The sequence below is a fragment of the Hyla sarda genome, chromosome 8 (genome assembly GCF_029499605.1).
Source record: "Hyla sarda isolate aHylSar1 chromosome 8, aHylSar1.hap1, whole genome shotgun sequence".
Lineage (NCBI taxonomy): Eukaryota > Metazoa > Chordata > Amphibia > Anura > Hylidae > Hyla > Hyla sarda.
Genome location: NC_079196.1, coordinates 198,006,327 through 198,022,240, shown reverse-complemented (window position 1 = coordinate 198,022,240; position 15,914 = coordinate 198,006,327). Strand labels below are relative to the sequence as shown.

The window sequence follows — 15,914 nt, the reverse complement described above, 5'->3', positions numbered from 1 at the left end:
TTAACCAAATTAGTATGTTTATAATCCCTTTATTTTGATGACCTCTAACTTTTTTATTTTTCCGTATAAGTGGCGGTATGGGGGATCATTTTTTGCGCCATGATCTGTACTTTTTTTTGATACCACATTTGCATATAAAAAACTTTTAATACACTTTTTATAATTTTTTTTTAATAAAATGTATTAAAAAAGTAGGAATTTTGGACTTTTTAAATTTTTTTTCGTTCACGCCGTTCACCGTACGGGATCATTAACATTTTATTTTAATAGTTCGGACATTTACGCACGCGGCGATACCAAATATGTCTATAAAAAATGTTTTTTACGCTTTTTGGGGGTAAAATAGGAAAAAACGGACGTTTTACTTTTTATTGGGGGAGGGGATTTTTCACTTTTTTTTTACTTTTACTTTTACATTTTTTTACATTTTTTTTTACACTTGAATAGTCCCCATAGGGGACTATTCATAGCAATACCATGATTGCTAATACTGATCTGTTCTATGTATAGGACATAGAACAGATCAGTATTATCGGTCATCTCCTGCTCTGGTCTGCTCGATCACAGACCAGAGCAGGAGACGCCGGGAGACGCACGGAGGAAGGAGAGGGGACCTCCGTGCGGCGTTATGAATGATCGGATCCCCGCAGCAGCGCTGCGGGCGATCCGATCGTTCATTTAAATCGCGAACTCCCGCAGATGCCGGGATCTGTATTGATCCCGGCACCTGAGGGGTTAATGGCGGACGCCCGCGAGATCGCGGGCGTCGGCCATTGCCGGCGGGTCCCTGGCTGCGATCAGCAGCCGGGATCAGCCGCGCATGACACGGGCATCGCTCCGATGCCCGCGGTTATGCTTAGGACGTAAATGTACGTCCTGGTGCGTTAAGTACCACCTCACCAGGACGTACATTTACGTCCTGCGTCCTTAAGGGGTTAAGGTTGTTCTTTTCTGTCTACGTGCTCTATGATGACACGTGTCTCGGGAACCTCCCAGTTTAGAAAAGGTTTGCTATGGGGATTTGCTTCTAAACTGGGCGGATCCCAAGACACGTGTCATCAGAGAGGACTTACACAGAAAAGAACAACCTTAACTTCAGAAGCTCATAAGTACTGAAAGGATTAAGATTTTTTAATAGAAGTAATTTACAAATCAGTGTAACTTTCTGGAGCCAGTTGATATATATAAAAAAAAGTTTTTTTCCTGGATAACCCCTTTAACTTCAGAAGCTCATAAGTACTGAAAGGATTAAGATTTTTTAATAGAAGTAATTTACAAATCTGTTTAACTTTCTGGAGCCAGTTGATATATTAAAAAAAAGTTTTTTTTCCTGGAATACCCCTTTAAACAGATTTTTAAATTACTTCTATTAAAAAATCTTAATCCTTCCAGCACTTATCAGCCGCTGTATGCTCCACAGGAAGTTGTGTAATTCTTTTCTGTCTGACCACAGTGCTCTCTGCTGACACCTCTGTCCATGTCAGGAACTGTCCAGAGTAGAAGAGGTTTAATATGGGGGATTTACTGCTACTCTGAGCAGTTCCTGAGATCAGCTTTGTGGAATAAGGAAGCCACCGTAGTGAAGTCACTATTCACCGCTCACTATAACGAGCGACTTACAGCGTGGACGCAGCTTGGTTGAGATGCTATCGGCCGGGGCGTTCTCCCACTGCCCTAGGTTGATACGTGTCGGTATCCATTAGCAACTTACCTCACTGTGTTCTATTCCACACAGCGCGCACTCTCATTTACCATTTGTAAGTTTCTGAGATGGACAGAGGTGTCAGCAGAGAGCTCTGTGGTCAGACTGGAAAGAACTACACAACTTCCTCTGTAGTATACAGCAGCTGATCAGTACTGGAAGGATTAAGATTTTTAAATAGACGTAATTTGCAAATCTGTTTAACTTTCTGGAGCCAGTTAATATGAAAAAAATAAATAATTCCACCGGAGTACCCCTTTAAGGGTTCATTCACACTACAGATTTTCAAAGTGAAATTCCGCTTTGGAATTCTGCTTGGAAAATCTGGTGCAGCAGCCTTCCACTGTTTTCTTCAGTACCATTTACACTACAGAATTTCTGCGGCAGACATTCCCCCACAGAAATTGCCGTCTATTTAGACACCGTATTTCAGAGCGGACCTGCTCCCAATGAATCCCTGAGATTTCATAGCGTGAATGAGCTCTAAGATGAAAAGAACTTGGAGCAAACTTGTTCTTTATATAATGTTCTTTATATAATGCTTAGTGTTTTATTTGTCAAACACAGATAACACGCAGAACGCATTTCAGCCTTTGGCTGTCCAGGCTTACTGGGAGTTGTAGTTTTGCAACAGCTGGAGGCACACTGGTTGGAAAACACTGATCTAGAGTAATATAGTAAATATGAGCCACGGAGGAGGGGCATGCAGCCGCAGATTCTTTCTCTCTATATGTAAGGCTATGTTCACACAGCGAAAAATTTGCAGAATGTCTGCCTGGAAAACATGGATGGACATTCCACAAATAACATGTTCGCCCGCGCGGTGCCGTCTCCATAGACAGCAATGCATTTCCAAACAGATTCTGCTGAAAGAATGAACATGTTCATTCTTTCGACAGAGAGCAGGATGTTTATGCCTCAGGTATTTGCTGTGTCCACCATGCAGCAGAAGCTCATTGAAACAATGGGACTCTGCTGCAACAGAATTTCCGAGCAGAACTTTTCTGCCGGATTCCACTCGGAAATTCCGCTGTGTAAACATGACGTAAGACTGCATGGGGACTACCACTTCATTGAGAGAAAGAGGGGTGATAACACAGGATAGACAACTTCTGCACTACATCTAGGAGGGACTGTAACTGTCTTTTTTAATAAAGGAACAAATGATTGGTTAGGTACTCCGCCCCTAAACATCTTATCCCCTATCCAGAGCATAGGGGATAAGATGTCTGATGGCGGGGGTCCCGCCGCTGGGGACCCCCACGATCCTGGCTGCGGCACCCCAGACATCCGGTGCACGAAGCAAATGTCACTCCGTGCCAGATGACTGGCGCTGCGGAGCGGAGGCTTGTGATGTCACGGCCACGCCCCACTCATGACATCACAGCCACGCCCCCTCAATGCAAGTCTATGTGAGGGGGCGAGACGGACGTCACGCCCCCTCCCACAGACTTGCATTGAGGGGGCATGACCGTGACGTCACGAGCCTGCGACGCTGCACCCGACGCTCTAAACTAACGCCAGGTGCAGCAGGGAGATCGCAGGGTCCCCAGCGGCAGGATCCCCGCGATCAAACATCTTATACCCTATCCTTTGTATAGGGGATAAGATGTCTAGGGGCAAAGTACCCCTTTAAGTTTCTTCTCTAGTTTGCAGCAGGGGTATCCTTAATGGGTAGGAAGCCCCCTACAATCCCTGGTTCCTGGAAGAAGTCCCATAATCATTGCTTCCCTCTATTTCCAGCGCTCCTTCATATTGGAACCAATCCCAAAGCAGCTGATGCACTTGACAAACTGTCCATACTCACTCAGCAATGGTAGCCAGATGTCTGATGGCATCAATACGCATCTCCATGTTGGCATTGTTCAGCTGCAGGAGGCTGCGCCTCACTTCCATGTGCTCCTGAAAAGCGTCCATGATCTGTTCTTCCAGATTGATGTGATCTGGATCTGATAGATCGTTCTGATGCCCATTTTCTATGGAACAAAATTTGAACATATTACAAAACCATGTTCTGCTGGTGCCCACTGTTTGCGGAGTGTACGCCTGGCAATTTTCCGGGTGGACATTCTGCTTTGTGAACATACCCTTAAAGGGGTATTCCAGGGAAAAAAAACATTATATATATATTAAGGATTCCTCCTTGGGGATTAGTTCTGGGATCATCCTGGTCACTTGCCACGGGACACATTTCCTCGCAATAACTCGCCAGACAACCGTTCAGCATACAAGTCTGGCACCTCGCCAGCTTTATTTACATAGGTTGCAGGTAAAACAAAACATAACTCAGGAACAAACCAAAGTCCTAGACCTTCTGGTCACTGACTACACATATCAGCATGCCCTGACTACTAACTGGTAAGCTACCCTCAGCCAGTTAAACATGTGACTCCTGCAACCTGCTACTCACTGTTCACACCACTTCTTGGACCACTCACAGCTCCAGCTGTGTGTTTCCTCAACAGGATCCGTGTGTCTCCCCCTACAGCGACATGCTGTTTCCCAGGGAGAGCCCCAACTATCCTGTCTAACTTCCTTTTAAACACCCTTCCCCTTTCTGCTACCTCATTAATTAAGCCACAGATGGAGGTTTCTCCAGGGTTAGCTAGGGAAATACACCCTTCCCTTGCCAAACTGTCACAATAAATATATATCAACTGGCTCCAGAAAGTTAAACAGATTTGTAAATTACTTCTATTAAAAAATCTTAATCCTTCCAATAATTATCAGCTGCTGAAGTTGAGTTGTTCTTTTCTTCCTGGCAACAGTGCTCTCTGCTGACATCTCTGCTTGTCTCGGGAACTGCACAGAGTAGAATAGGTTTGCTATGGGGATTTGCTTCTACTCTGGACATTTCCAGAGACAGGTGTCATCAGAGAGCACTTAGACAGAAAATAACAACTCAACTTCAGCAGCTGATAATTATTGGAAGGATTAAGATTTTTTAATAGAAGTAATTTACAAATCTGTTTAACTTTCTTATGCCAGTTTATATATATATATATATATATATATATATATATATATATGTAAAGTTGTTTTTTTCTGGATAACCCCTTTAAGTATCCCTTAGGCTTTTTTTACACAGTTTTTTTGACTTTTTTTTAGGCTACAGGAAAAACTATAGCCATAAAAAGAAATGACGTTTAGCAAATGAGACATTTTGGTGCGTAGGCAGAGCTGAGAATACCTCGTCTGGCTCGGATCTTTACTCCCAGGTCTCTCAGCTCTCTAAGCTCGCGCTCGTGCTGTCTAATGCTGCTTTGTAACTGATGGATCTCTCGGTGAAGGTTGGACATTAATCCACTGTAGTGAGTGATGTGCTGGGCCACGCTCTCATAGTTTCTCTTCACCTGGAGGAGAAAGGTTTTGACAAAGATTTATTTATTAATATGGAGAGAGAACACGGGGAAATGATCTACGAGTCTACAGATAATATATCAGTCTATAGATAAAAAACAGATAATATATCAGTCTATAGATAATATACAGAAAATATATCAGTCTACAGATAATATACAGATAATATATCAGTCTACAGATAATATGCAGATAATATATCAGTCTATAGATAATATACAGATAATATATCAGTCTACAGATAATATGCAGATAATATATCAGTCTACAGATAATATGCTGATAATATATCAGTCTACAGATAATATACAGATAATATATCAGTCTACAGATAATATACAGATAATATATCAGTCTATAGATAATATACAGATAATATATCAGTCTATAGATAATATACAGATAATATATCAGTCTATAGATAATATACAGATAATATATCAGTCTACAGATAATATACAGATAATATATCAGTCTATAGATAATATACAGAAAATATATCAGTCTATAGATAATATACAGAAAATATATCAGTCTACAGATAATATGCAGATAATATATCAGTCTACAGATAATATATCAGTCTATAGATAATATACAGATAATATATCAGTCTATAGATAATATACAGAAAATATATCAGTCTACAGATAATATGCAGATAATATATCAGTCTATAGATAATATACAGAAAATATATCAGTCTACAGATAATATGCAGATAATATATCAGTCTACAGATAATATGCAGATAATATATCAGTCTACAGATAATATATCAGTCTATAGATAATATATCAGTCTACAGATAATATGCAGATAATATATCAGTCTACAGATAATATGCAGATAATATATCAGTCTACAGATAATATATCAGTCTATAGATAATATATAGATAATATATCAGTCTACAGATAATATGCAGATAATATATCAGTCTACAGATAATATGCAGATAATATATCAGTCTACAGATAATATGCTGATAATATATCAGTCTACAGATAATATACAGATAATATATCAGTCTACAGATAATATACAGATAATATATCAGTCTATAGATAATATACAGATAATATATCAGTCTATAGATAATATACAGAAAATATATCAGTCTATAGATAATATACAGAAAATATATCAGTCTACAGATAAAATGCAGATAATATATCAGTCTACAGATAATATATCAGTCTATAGATAAAATACAGATAATATATCAGTCTATAGATAATATACAGATAATATATCAGTCTATAGATAATATACAGATAATATATCAGTCTACAGATAATATACAGAAAATATATCAGTCTACAGATAATATGCAGATAATATATCAGTCTACAGATAAAATACAGATTATATATCAGTCTACAGATAATATACAGATAATATATCAGTCTATAGATAATATACAGAAAATATGTCAGTCTATAGATAATATACAGATAATATATCAGTCTACAGATAATATACAGATAATATATCAGGAAGGCAGGAGGTTGCCACCACTAGTAGTTGTCCAGTATCCCACCAAAAAATGTTGAATTACTGATGGATCAGAGGAAATGTCCCATGTGTCCTATGAGTGGAAAGCTTCACAGCTATGTGCAAAATTGCAACCATTTTTATTCTCACCAATTCTACTGCTTGGTGTATACAGCTCCAATGTAGACCTATGTGCAACAGGATGACGTGGCACTGCATCATTCTTCCTGACTACACTTCAGGCAAAAAGTTTTAAAGGGGTATTCCACTCCTAGACATATTATCCCCTATCCAAAATGTTCCGAACGCTGGGGCAGCGGAGTACCCCTTTAAGGCTCAAACCGATTTTGGATTTCACGACGTCTGCTGCTTCAGTGTTTTTAGATCTTTTAGTCAGATGTTTCTATGGTTACTGACGTAAACATCCTTGAAGATTTCTCCCAAACGATCCAAGAGCAATTTGGTGATAAGCAATGCTTACTCCAGCATGATGAAGACCCTGTCATAAGACAAAACTAAGGGGATCAGTGAACAATACACTGACATTTTGGGTCCATGGCCGAAACTCTCTAGGTCTCAATTCCGTTGAGAACCTGTGCTGAATCCTCAAAAAGCGGGTGGAGAAAGAAAAACAGAAATTATGATAAACTCCAAGTCGGGAAGAATGGGTCAGGGAGGGTCAGGGTTTGACCCAGAAGCTAAAATCCAGCGTGGCAGGGAGAACTAAAATCTTGAACAAGAAGGAGGGTCAACACTATAAATATTTAGTCTTTGTATAAACAACGTATTTGTCAGTAAAAAAGTGTACTGTATAAACTTATGAAGTAGTTACAATTGTATTCCAGTAACCATAGACACATCTGACTAAAAGATCTTAAAACAATAAAGCAGCAAGCTTTGTAAAAACAAATATATGTGTCAAAAATAGAAAGCAGCAGTCAGCTCACCCTAAAGAGGTCTCATCCACGACAAGACAGTCGTCGGACGACACCAAAGTCCAAGTAGTCACACATTCACAGTCACAGTCATGACTGAGGGTGGCAACACCTGAAACATATCTTGTGGATCTGATTTTTATCTTCAAGGAACGGGATTTCTGCATTTTCCTTGCTGGGGACCTGTTTTGAAATATATATGTGTCCGTCTCAAAACTTTTGGCCACGAATGTACAAATTCTGCGTCAATTCTGATCCTGCAAACATATTACTTACTGCATCTTCTAAATCTCCTCCTGGACACCGTGGTTAGATCAGGTTAGGCTCAGGGGAACACCCACTGAGCTCAGGTAGGCATGTCAGGGGATCACCCACTGAGCTCAGACAGGCATGTCAGGGGAACACCCACTGAGCTCAGACAGGCATGTCAGGGGAACACCCACTGAGCTCAGACAGGCATGTCAGGGGAACACCCAATGAGCTCAGGCAGGCATGTCAGGGGAACACCCACTGAGCTCAGGTAGGCATGTCAGGGGATCACCCACTGAGCTCAGACAGGCATGTCAGGGGAACACCCACTGAGCTCAGACAGGCATGTCAGGGGGACACCCACTGAGCTCAGACAGGCATGTCAGGGGGACACCCACTGAGCTCAGACAGGCATGTCAGGGGAATACCCACTGAGCTCAGACAGGCATGTCAGGGGGACACCCACTGAGCTCAGACAGGCATGTCAGGGGGACACCCACTGAGCTCAGACAGGCATGTTAGAGAAAGCAATCGACCAATAACAGAGCAACTAAAACCTGTCCATGTACATAGGGTATCTAAAAGTATTTATTTTTTCCATAACAGATGCACACACCTTTTAACATACAGTATAATACTACATCTACTGTCACACTATATATAGCTGTGGCCTATGCCCCCACCCATCCCGCATATACCTCTTCCCCCGCTCACCCTGGTCTTGATGCTCTTGGCTCGGCTGGCATAGATCAGCGTGGTGCGGGTCTCCTCAAATGCGGCGGCAGCAGGACTGATGTGCACAATCATGACTGTTCTGCTGTTCCCACCTAATGCGTCCTACAATACAGAAATCATTTGCTGCCATTATTATCTGTAATGAGAATTTTACTGATCTACTTTTGTGTCTTCCATTTAATAACATAGACATAATGGTTATAAATAGGCCCCGGCTCAGGGATATTCATGAAATATTAAATGATTGTTTTGTGGATATAAAAGAATAAATGGGTTATTGGGAATCGTAGTAATGTGTTCACTGCATAAAATAAGTATTCTGCAGCTTGTGATTCTCCAATGGCTGTGAAACTACAACCCCCAGCATGCCCTGATAGCCACAGGACATAAAGTATTGATACATAAAAATCAGTATGGTGTGTCTCTTTCTGAGAAAGCTGGGTGACGACAAATATGGCTTACCACTAAAATGGCGCACTTGACATCACTTATTAAGCCGGACATAAGTGGTGTCAATGGAACTCGGCTACAAGCGGATTGCCGTAGTGTGCATAGGTCCTAAAAGTTTAGCTACACTTTAACAAAGTGTTTACCAACCAGGGTGCCTCCAGCTATTGCAAAACTACAACTCCCAGAATGCCCAGACAGCCACAATGATGTGGGTTCTGTAATGCAGCCTACATTTCCCATGAATCCTCTGGCTGAAGGTCAGATGTTTCATTGGGCCGCTGGTGCTGGAGGTCACGCAGGTGACCTTATTAAACTCTTAAAGGGGTACTTTTTTTTTAGATACTTTTATTAAAAAATCTTAATCCTTCCAGTACTTATTAGCTTCTGAAAACTACAGAGGAAATTATTTTCTTTTTGGAACACAGTGCTCTCTGCTGACATCACGAGCACAGTGCTCTCTGCTGACATCTCTGTCCATTTTAGGAACTGTCCAGAGCAGGATATGTTTGCTATGAGGATTTTCTCCTACTCTGGACAGTTCCTAAAATAGAGTTGTAGTTTTGCAACATCTGGAGGTCCACAAGTTGGAGGAGACCACTGATAGTCATTGATAGCACTTCAGAGGCAAACGTATATAGATGCGCTGTGCGGGGCGTATATAATATATATCTACATGCGCTGCGGGGGGTATATAATAGCGCTATGCTGGAGGGAATATATATATATATATATATATATATGTGTACACATGCGCTGTGGGGGGGTATATAATAGCGCTATGCGGGGTGTATATATATATATATATATATATATATATATATATATGTGTGTACACATACGCTGCAAGAGGTATATAATAGTGCTGTGCGGGGGGTATATATGTATATACACATGCGCTGCGGGGGTATATAATAGAGCTATGCGGGGGATATATATTACACATGCGCTGCGGGGGGTATATGATAGCGCTGTGCGGGGGTATATATATATATATACACACATGCGCTGTGGGGGGTATATAATAGCACTGTGCGGGGGGTATATATATATATATATATATATACACACACATGCGCTGTGGGGGGTATATAATAGAGCTATGTGGGGGGATATATATTACACATGCGCTGCGGGGGGTATATAATAGCGCTGTGCGGGGGTATATATATACACACATGCGCTGCGGGGGGTATATAATAGCGCTGTGCGGGGGACATATATACAATTTACCCTGCGACCCAATTTCCGACCCGTGGGACACAATTTTTTTTCCCGTGCGACACATTAGTAAATCAGGGAGAAAAATACACAGAGTAAATGAGGAAACACTCAGAGATAAACCCGACACTCTTAGTAAATGAGGGCCAATGTGTAAGACACAGCCTCAGAGGAGGTGTATAACTACTATATATCCTGATCCCATACAGATAGCAGCAGCAGTATACAGATAGAGCGGGAGGGGAAGTGTATAACTACTATATATATCCTGATCCCATACAGATAGCAGCAGCAGTATACAGATAGAGCGGGAGGGGAAGTGTATAACTACTATATATATCCTGATCCCATACAGATAGCAGCAGCAGTATACAGATAGAGCTGGAGGGAGGTGTATAACTACTTTATATCCTGATCCCATAGAGATAGCAGCAGCAGTATACAGATAGAGCTGGAGGGAGGTGTATAACTACTTTATATCCTGATCCCATAGAGAGAGCAACAACAGCAATATTTAAATAGAGCTGGGAAGGGAGGTGTATAACTACTATATATCCTGATCCCATAGAGGTAGCAGCAGCAGCATACAGATAGAGCTGGTGGTGAGGAGTATAGCTACTATGTATCCTGATCCCATAGCGATAACATCAGCAGTATACAGATAGAGCTGGTGGTGAGGAGTATAACTACTATATATTCTGATCCCATAGAGATAGCAGCAGCAGAATACAGATAGAGCTGGAGGAGAGGTGTATAACTACTATATATCCTGATCCCACAGAGATAGTAGATGGAGCCTGGAGAAGTGGGGAGGGATCTAGAGCTAGTAGGAGGGATCTGGTAGGGGATGATGTCATCCTGTAGTCCAAAGGAAGTCAAAAACCAAGTCTGACATGCTGTGGGTGATGTCAAACCACAAACAGTCAGATTTATCAGTCTAGGAACCCATAAGGGAAATGTAATGACGGCTCCATAAGTTGTCTCACACACCCGGTAGTCCACAGGGTGACCGGTCACTATCTCAGTTGTCTGTAGGACGTCTCACACCTCGTACCTTTAAGAGTCGGGTCAACTTGCTGTCTCTGTAGTTGATATGATGACCATGGCCCCCTCCGCGTTCGCTCAGCGCTGTGATGCAGTTTCCCAGAGCTAAGAGTGAGCGGTTAATATGAGCCCCTTCCTTCATCCTCTGGCCTCGGTTTTGTGTCTGTAAAGTAAATACCGAAAACAAAATCTAATAAGAACATAAAAGTCTGAAACAAAGCTAATAATGGAAAACAATTCCCTCAGTTTATCACAGCCTACAGAAGCGTTCGGTTTAGGGTGATAATTATAAGCAATTATTCAGGTTTTTAAGGTGTTATGACACATGGGTGTCGCGTATAATTGTGTTTATAGTTTTTTTTATGTTTTTATAAAGTTATGTTCAACCATTTTTATTGCGTGGGTGTATCTAACATAAATGGTTAAATGACTACAAGTTGTCAAGTAAGAAAATGGCTCATAGTTAGGCTGACCTTACATCCCATTTCATTTTTTTTTATTACGAGATTAACCTGTCTTTTTATTTGAAATGTAGATTTTGTCAATTTTTTTAAATTTATTTTAAACAAATCTAGACAAAATGACCATTTATGTGTTTTTTGTGCCACATCGGCACACTTGAGGTATGGACCACAATTATTTTACCTGACTAAGGAGATCCTGAAAGCATGATCTGTTGGGGAACTTGAGGACCGCATTTGGAAAACATTGGCCCAAATAAAAAAAGAAATCCAAATGTATGTAACAAGAAGGGAGCATAACTGCAGGATGAGACTACACGGGGTATGTTCACTGTCTATCACCCAGTCCATGGGGATCAGTGGTGAGAACATGGAGCATATAGGTATACTCTGCTTTACTATGAGGTCAGCATTTTTTAGCACTTCAGTGGGTCTGGTACCACGGGGAAATGAGGACAACTGTAGCTTACACAATAGCTAATACTGTTGGTACTATGAGACCATTAGCAGGGTCCCAATCCTTGGTGCACTGGATCTCCCAGCACCATTGATCACCACATTCAGTTGTACATACATGTCTTCCACGTGTGCCCAATGGTGCTAAAAATCTTACTCCAGCCCGTTCTACAAATTTCAGCATGAGAAGAGTCAGTCAAATTGCTGCATCAACCAAGTTTTCTAATCAATAGGACTCATGCATGAGTACTTGTTGGGGGTCTTATGGTTGCCTCAGCATTCCAGCCTCCCAGCGTGTTTTGTGTTACACCCAGCTGAAGTTTGCAAGAGTGCAACACTGGAGTTCCATTTTTAGAGTCTACTGGCACCCCACTTAAAGTAAAACGGTCACCCGTTCACCCACACTAACCCCAATACACAGGGTTATAGTGTGGATGAACAGGAGACCAATGAGGTGTCTCTGACTGACGCTGAATTGCGCACTGCTGCAGGCGGGCCCACTAGCTGGATTTGAATATTCATGGTCGCTGGTCACGTGAGCGCCTGTGCCTACTGAGCGCTCACGTGACCATGAATATTCAAATTCAGCCATCGGGCCCACCTCCAGTGCGCAATTCTGGGAAGATAGAAGCCGATCTTCAGAGGGACCATGTGCCGAACTGCAGGTATGTATATACGTCAGAGACTCCGCATCGGTCTGGAGTTCACCCGCTCTATAACCTGGTGTATTGGGTTTACTGTGGGTGAACGAGTGGTTTGGAAGTTAATGCATACCTTTCATATCACAGAAAAAAATTATGCTTCTATATGTCACTCACTAGATCATGCTGATTCTTTATATGTCTTTTCATGTGTATAGCTTCTGTATTTGGCTCAGAAATCCCTCTATTCAGCTGCTCACTCATTCTGACATCTACTGCTCCGGAAGGAGCGTGTCTGAGGCAAGCACTGAGCCTGCCCTCACTCACCATGCTTTCACTTCCTCCCTAAGTCTACTGTGCTGGGTCTCTTCATCCAATCACTGCAGACTGCTCTGTAACCCCCTCCTAGCTGTTTTTGTGCTACAGTCTGATAGAACAGGAGTGAGCACAGAAGAGTGCTAGTCCCGTTCTCACTTTCTGGACTTTGTCCCAGCCTGTGCTTCAGCTGGGACAAAGCTGCTGCTGCAGCCGGACAGGATTATGTTCTAGATGGTATGGGGACCCCTAGTGGTCTTTTTTATTTTTTATTATGTTCTAGATGGTATGGGGACCCCTAGTGGTCTTTTTTATTTATTTATTTTTTTTATAAGCCATGATCTCTATAAAAGGAACTACATGTTTTTATTAAGTATATTAGTAAAGTTAATGTTTTGCCAAGATGTACAATATATAAAAAAAAGTTTTTAAATCTGAAGAGTTTGTATCCATATGGCTATGGTAACCCCAACACTAAGTTGCTGGATACGACTGCTTCCATCTCATTGTGGCACAGTGAATCTGCTCTCACTGCCATACAATATACATAGAAGCTTATACCTGGGCTGCTCTTTCAGACCCCGCCAGATCAATCATGAACAGCTTCCCAATTCTCAGTTCATCGTGAACATTGTGTGATTTGCTCTTGTATTTCACAGTGACTTGCAGTACTGCGTGGGACCGGGAAGATGTCTTGTTAGCCGCTGTTGGTTCTTGTGTCCGATGTCTATTTCCCTTTCTTAACAAGTCCATGGACTGTAAAAGACAAAAGGGTGGCGGTAAGTGTACATTAGGCAACCTCTACCTTCTGTCACTTCTGTCACTTTATCATGAGCATGGTTACAATGAAGAGGCAGATAAGCTGGATGCAGATAACACAGGATCTATTGCTGCACAAAAGACAGAGTATGCTCACAACATTCTCCCATAGAAGTCAATGAGTTTTCAGGCTTTTCTGGCTTACAGCACAATAAAATCTTTTTTAAGGAGATAAAGCCACAGAATAAGCAGCCAAAGGTATGTCTGCATTATAAATGGACAGTCTAAAAAAATACAGGTATAACCCCCTGGGATTATTGTTATTTATTATCCTGCAATTACATGAAGTGTCCTGTAGATGGCAGACTGCACAAGCAAATGTACTGAAAGGACATAGAGGGGCAGCCTGTGAGGAGTCCAGGTTCAAAGAGTGATGCAGCAGCTGAGAGGACTCTGCTAGCAGGTTAAACTAAATCCAGTGCTGGTAGTAGGAAAGCCTCTGGACCAACCCGATTTACAGCCAGTAAGTAAAGCCTAAAACCATTTTTCTCTTTCCCATACCAGGGCTCCCTGTACATACTAATAAAAAAAAAAAAGAGTTTTAGCCTACTCCAAGTAACTTTGTGGACTTTGTAATGTTTGTATACATAATACGAAGTCATCTACCACACAATAGTATATTCAATAAAATATCAATGCTTTATCGTTCACTTTAAATTAAAAACATATATATAAAACCATTAATATTGGTATTCATTAACAGAGCTTAAATGGGCAGATGGTATCTCAAGTGTTATCAAAAAGTGAATGTATAATAGCAATTAATAATATACAATGGAACATGGGAATTGTGACTTATAAAAATCCCATAGCAAAGTTACAAAATAATCATATGGACATCCAGATACACAGTGCATAATACATACATATGTCCTACATAGAGATAGCAACCGCGACCTGTGTGTCCGTAAGTAGAACTCACAGACACCAACTGCAAAGGCCCCGAACGCACGCTTTCGTGTCTTCCTCAGGGGGTAATCAAGTCTGTATATTGGCTGCTTTTATATGCCCCGTGGGACCAACCGGCTTCTGGAACACCAGTGTGGCTTCTGGTATATTCCCTGTGCGCGGCGCATGATCTCCGTCCGGCCCCGGAATCACGCCCCCTCGTCTGCGTCATGACGCCCAGGAGTGCGCATACGTCACTGAGTGAAGCAGTGCGATCCCGGAGGATACCAGTAGCGGCCAGCAGGGAGCGCCCGAACTCAGAACTCAGGGTCTAAGGTAAATAGATAGGTCAGTCAATGGGTTGCTATCTCCGCTCACAACAATCCCAATAACTCAAGCATTAAAGCAATCATATTAAAGGGGTTCTCCACCATAAGGTGATTTTAGTACGTACCTGGCAGACAGTAATGGACATGCTTAGGAAGGATCTGCGCTTGTCTTGGGGCTAAATGGCTATGTTGTGAGATTACCATAACACTGTGGCTAGCTTTTTGTGAACTGGTATTTCCTGTTTGACTTATCTTTTTCTGACTACAAATCTCACAATTCCATTTTCATCCCTCCCACACATCAGCCACCCCACCCATTGAAACATAAATGAGCTGCATCCATTCATATACATTCAAAAGCTATACTATTCAGTATTGCTGGGTAGTATGACCAAAAATGTATATAACGGTATTTTTCTAAATTATAGCGATTTCACAGGGGGGGGGGGGGGGGGGGTCCTCAGTATAGTGTGAGGTGGTCGGGGGTCCTCACCATGGTGCCCGGGGTCTTGGTCTGGCCACCTGGTAACTCTCCTTCATGTCTCCGCAGTTCTGCTCGAGTTTCCCGCACCCGCCCGGAAGTCACGTGCCCTCCGGGAGTTGTAATCCCCTCCCAGCTCCTCACAGTCAGTTCAGTGCAGCTCGGACTACACTTCCCAGAGACGCTGTGCGGCCGGACATTTCTCTATGCCATTGCGCACTGGTTGCTATGGAAACGGTATTGCGGTATGTGAAAACTGCATATCGCAAAGAAAAAAAACACACCAGCACTACCATTCAGTAAGTTCTATTTACGGACACACAGGTGGCGGTTG

At 41.8% G+C, this 15,914-nt stretch overlaps 1 protein-coding gene across 3 annotated transcripts in view; it reads right to left on the bottom strand.

The window, feature by feature from the left end:
* Positions 1 to 15,914, bottom strand: part of LOC130285093 (kinesin-like protein KIF19) — an 86,001-nt gene that overhangs the window by 40,448 nt on the left and 29,639 nt on the right. For all 3 annotated transcript variants that reach the window (XM_056536289.1, XM_056536288.1, XM_056536290.1), the window contains 5 exons: positions 13,625 to 13,819; positions 11,201 to 11,353; positions 8,458 to 8,580; positions 4,893 to 5,055; positions 3,510 to 3,678 (listed from right to left, as the gene is read on the bottom strand). In XM_056536289.1, coding sequence (XP_056392264.1) covers positions 3,510 to 3,678; positions 4,893 to 5,055; positions 8,458 to 8,580; positions 11,201 to 11,353; positions 13,625 to 13,819 — 803 coding nt within the window. The remainder of the gene's footprint in view (positions 1 to 3,509; positions 3,679 to 4,892; positions 5,056 to 8,457; positions 8,581 to 11,200; positions 11,354 to 13,624; positions 13,820 to 15,914) is intronic.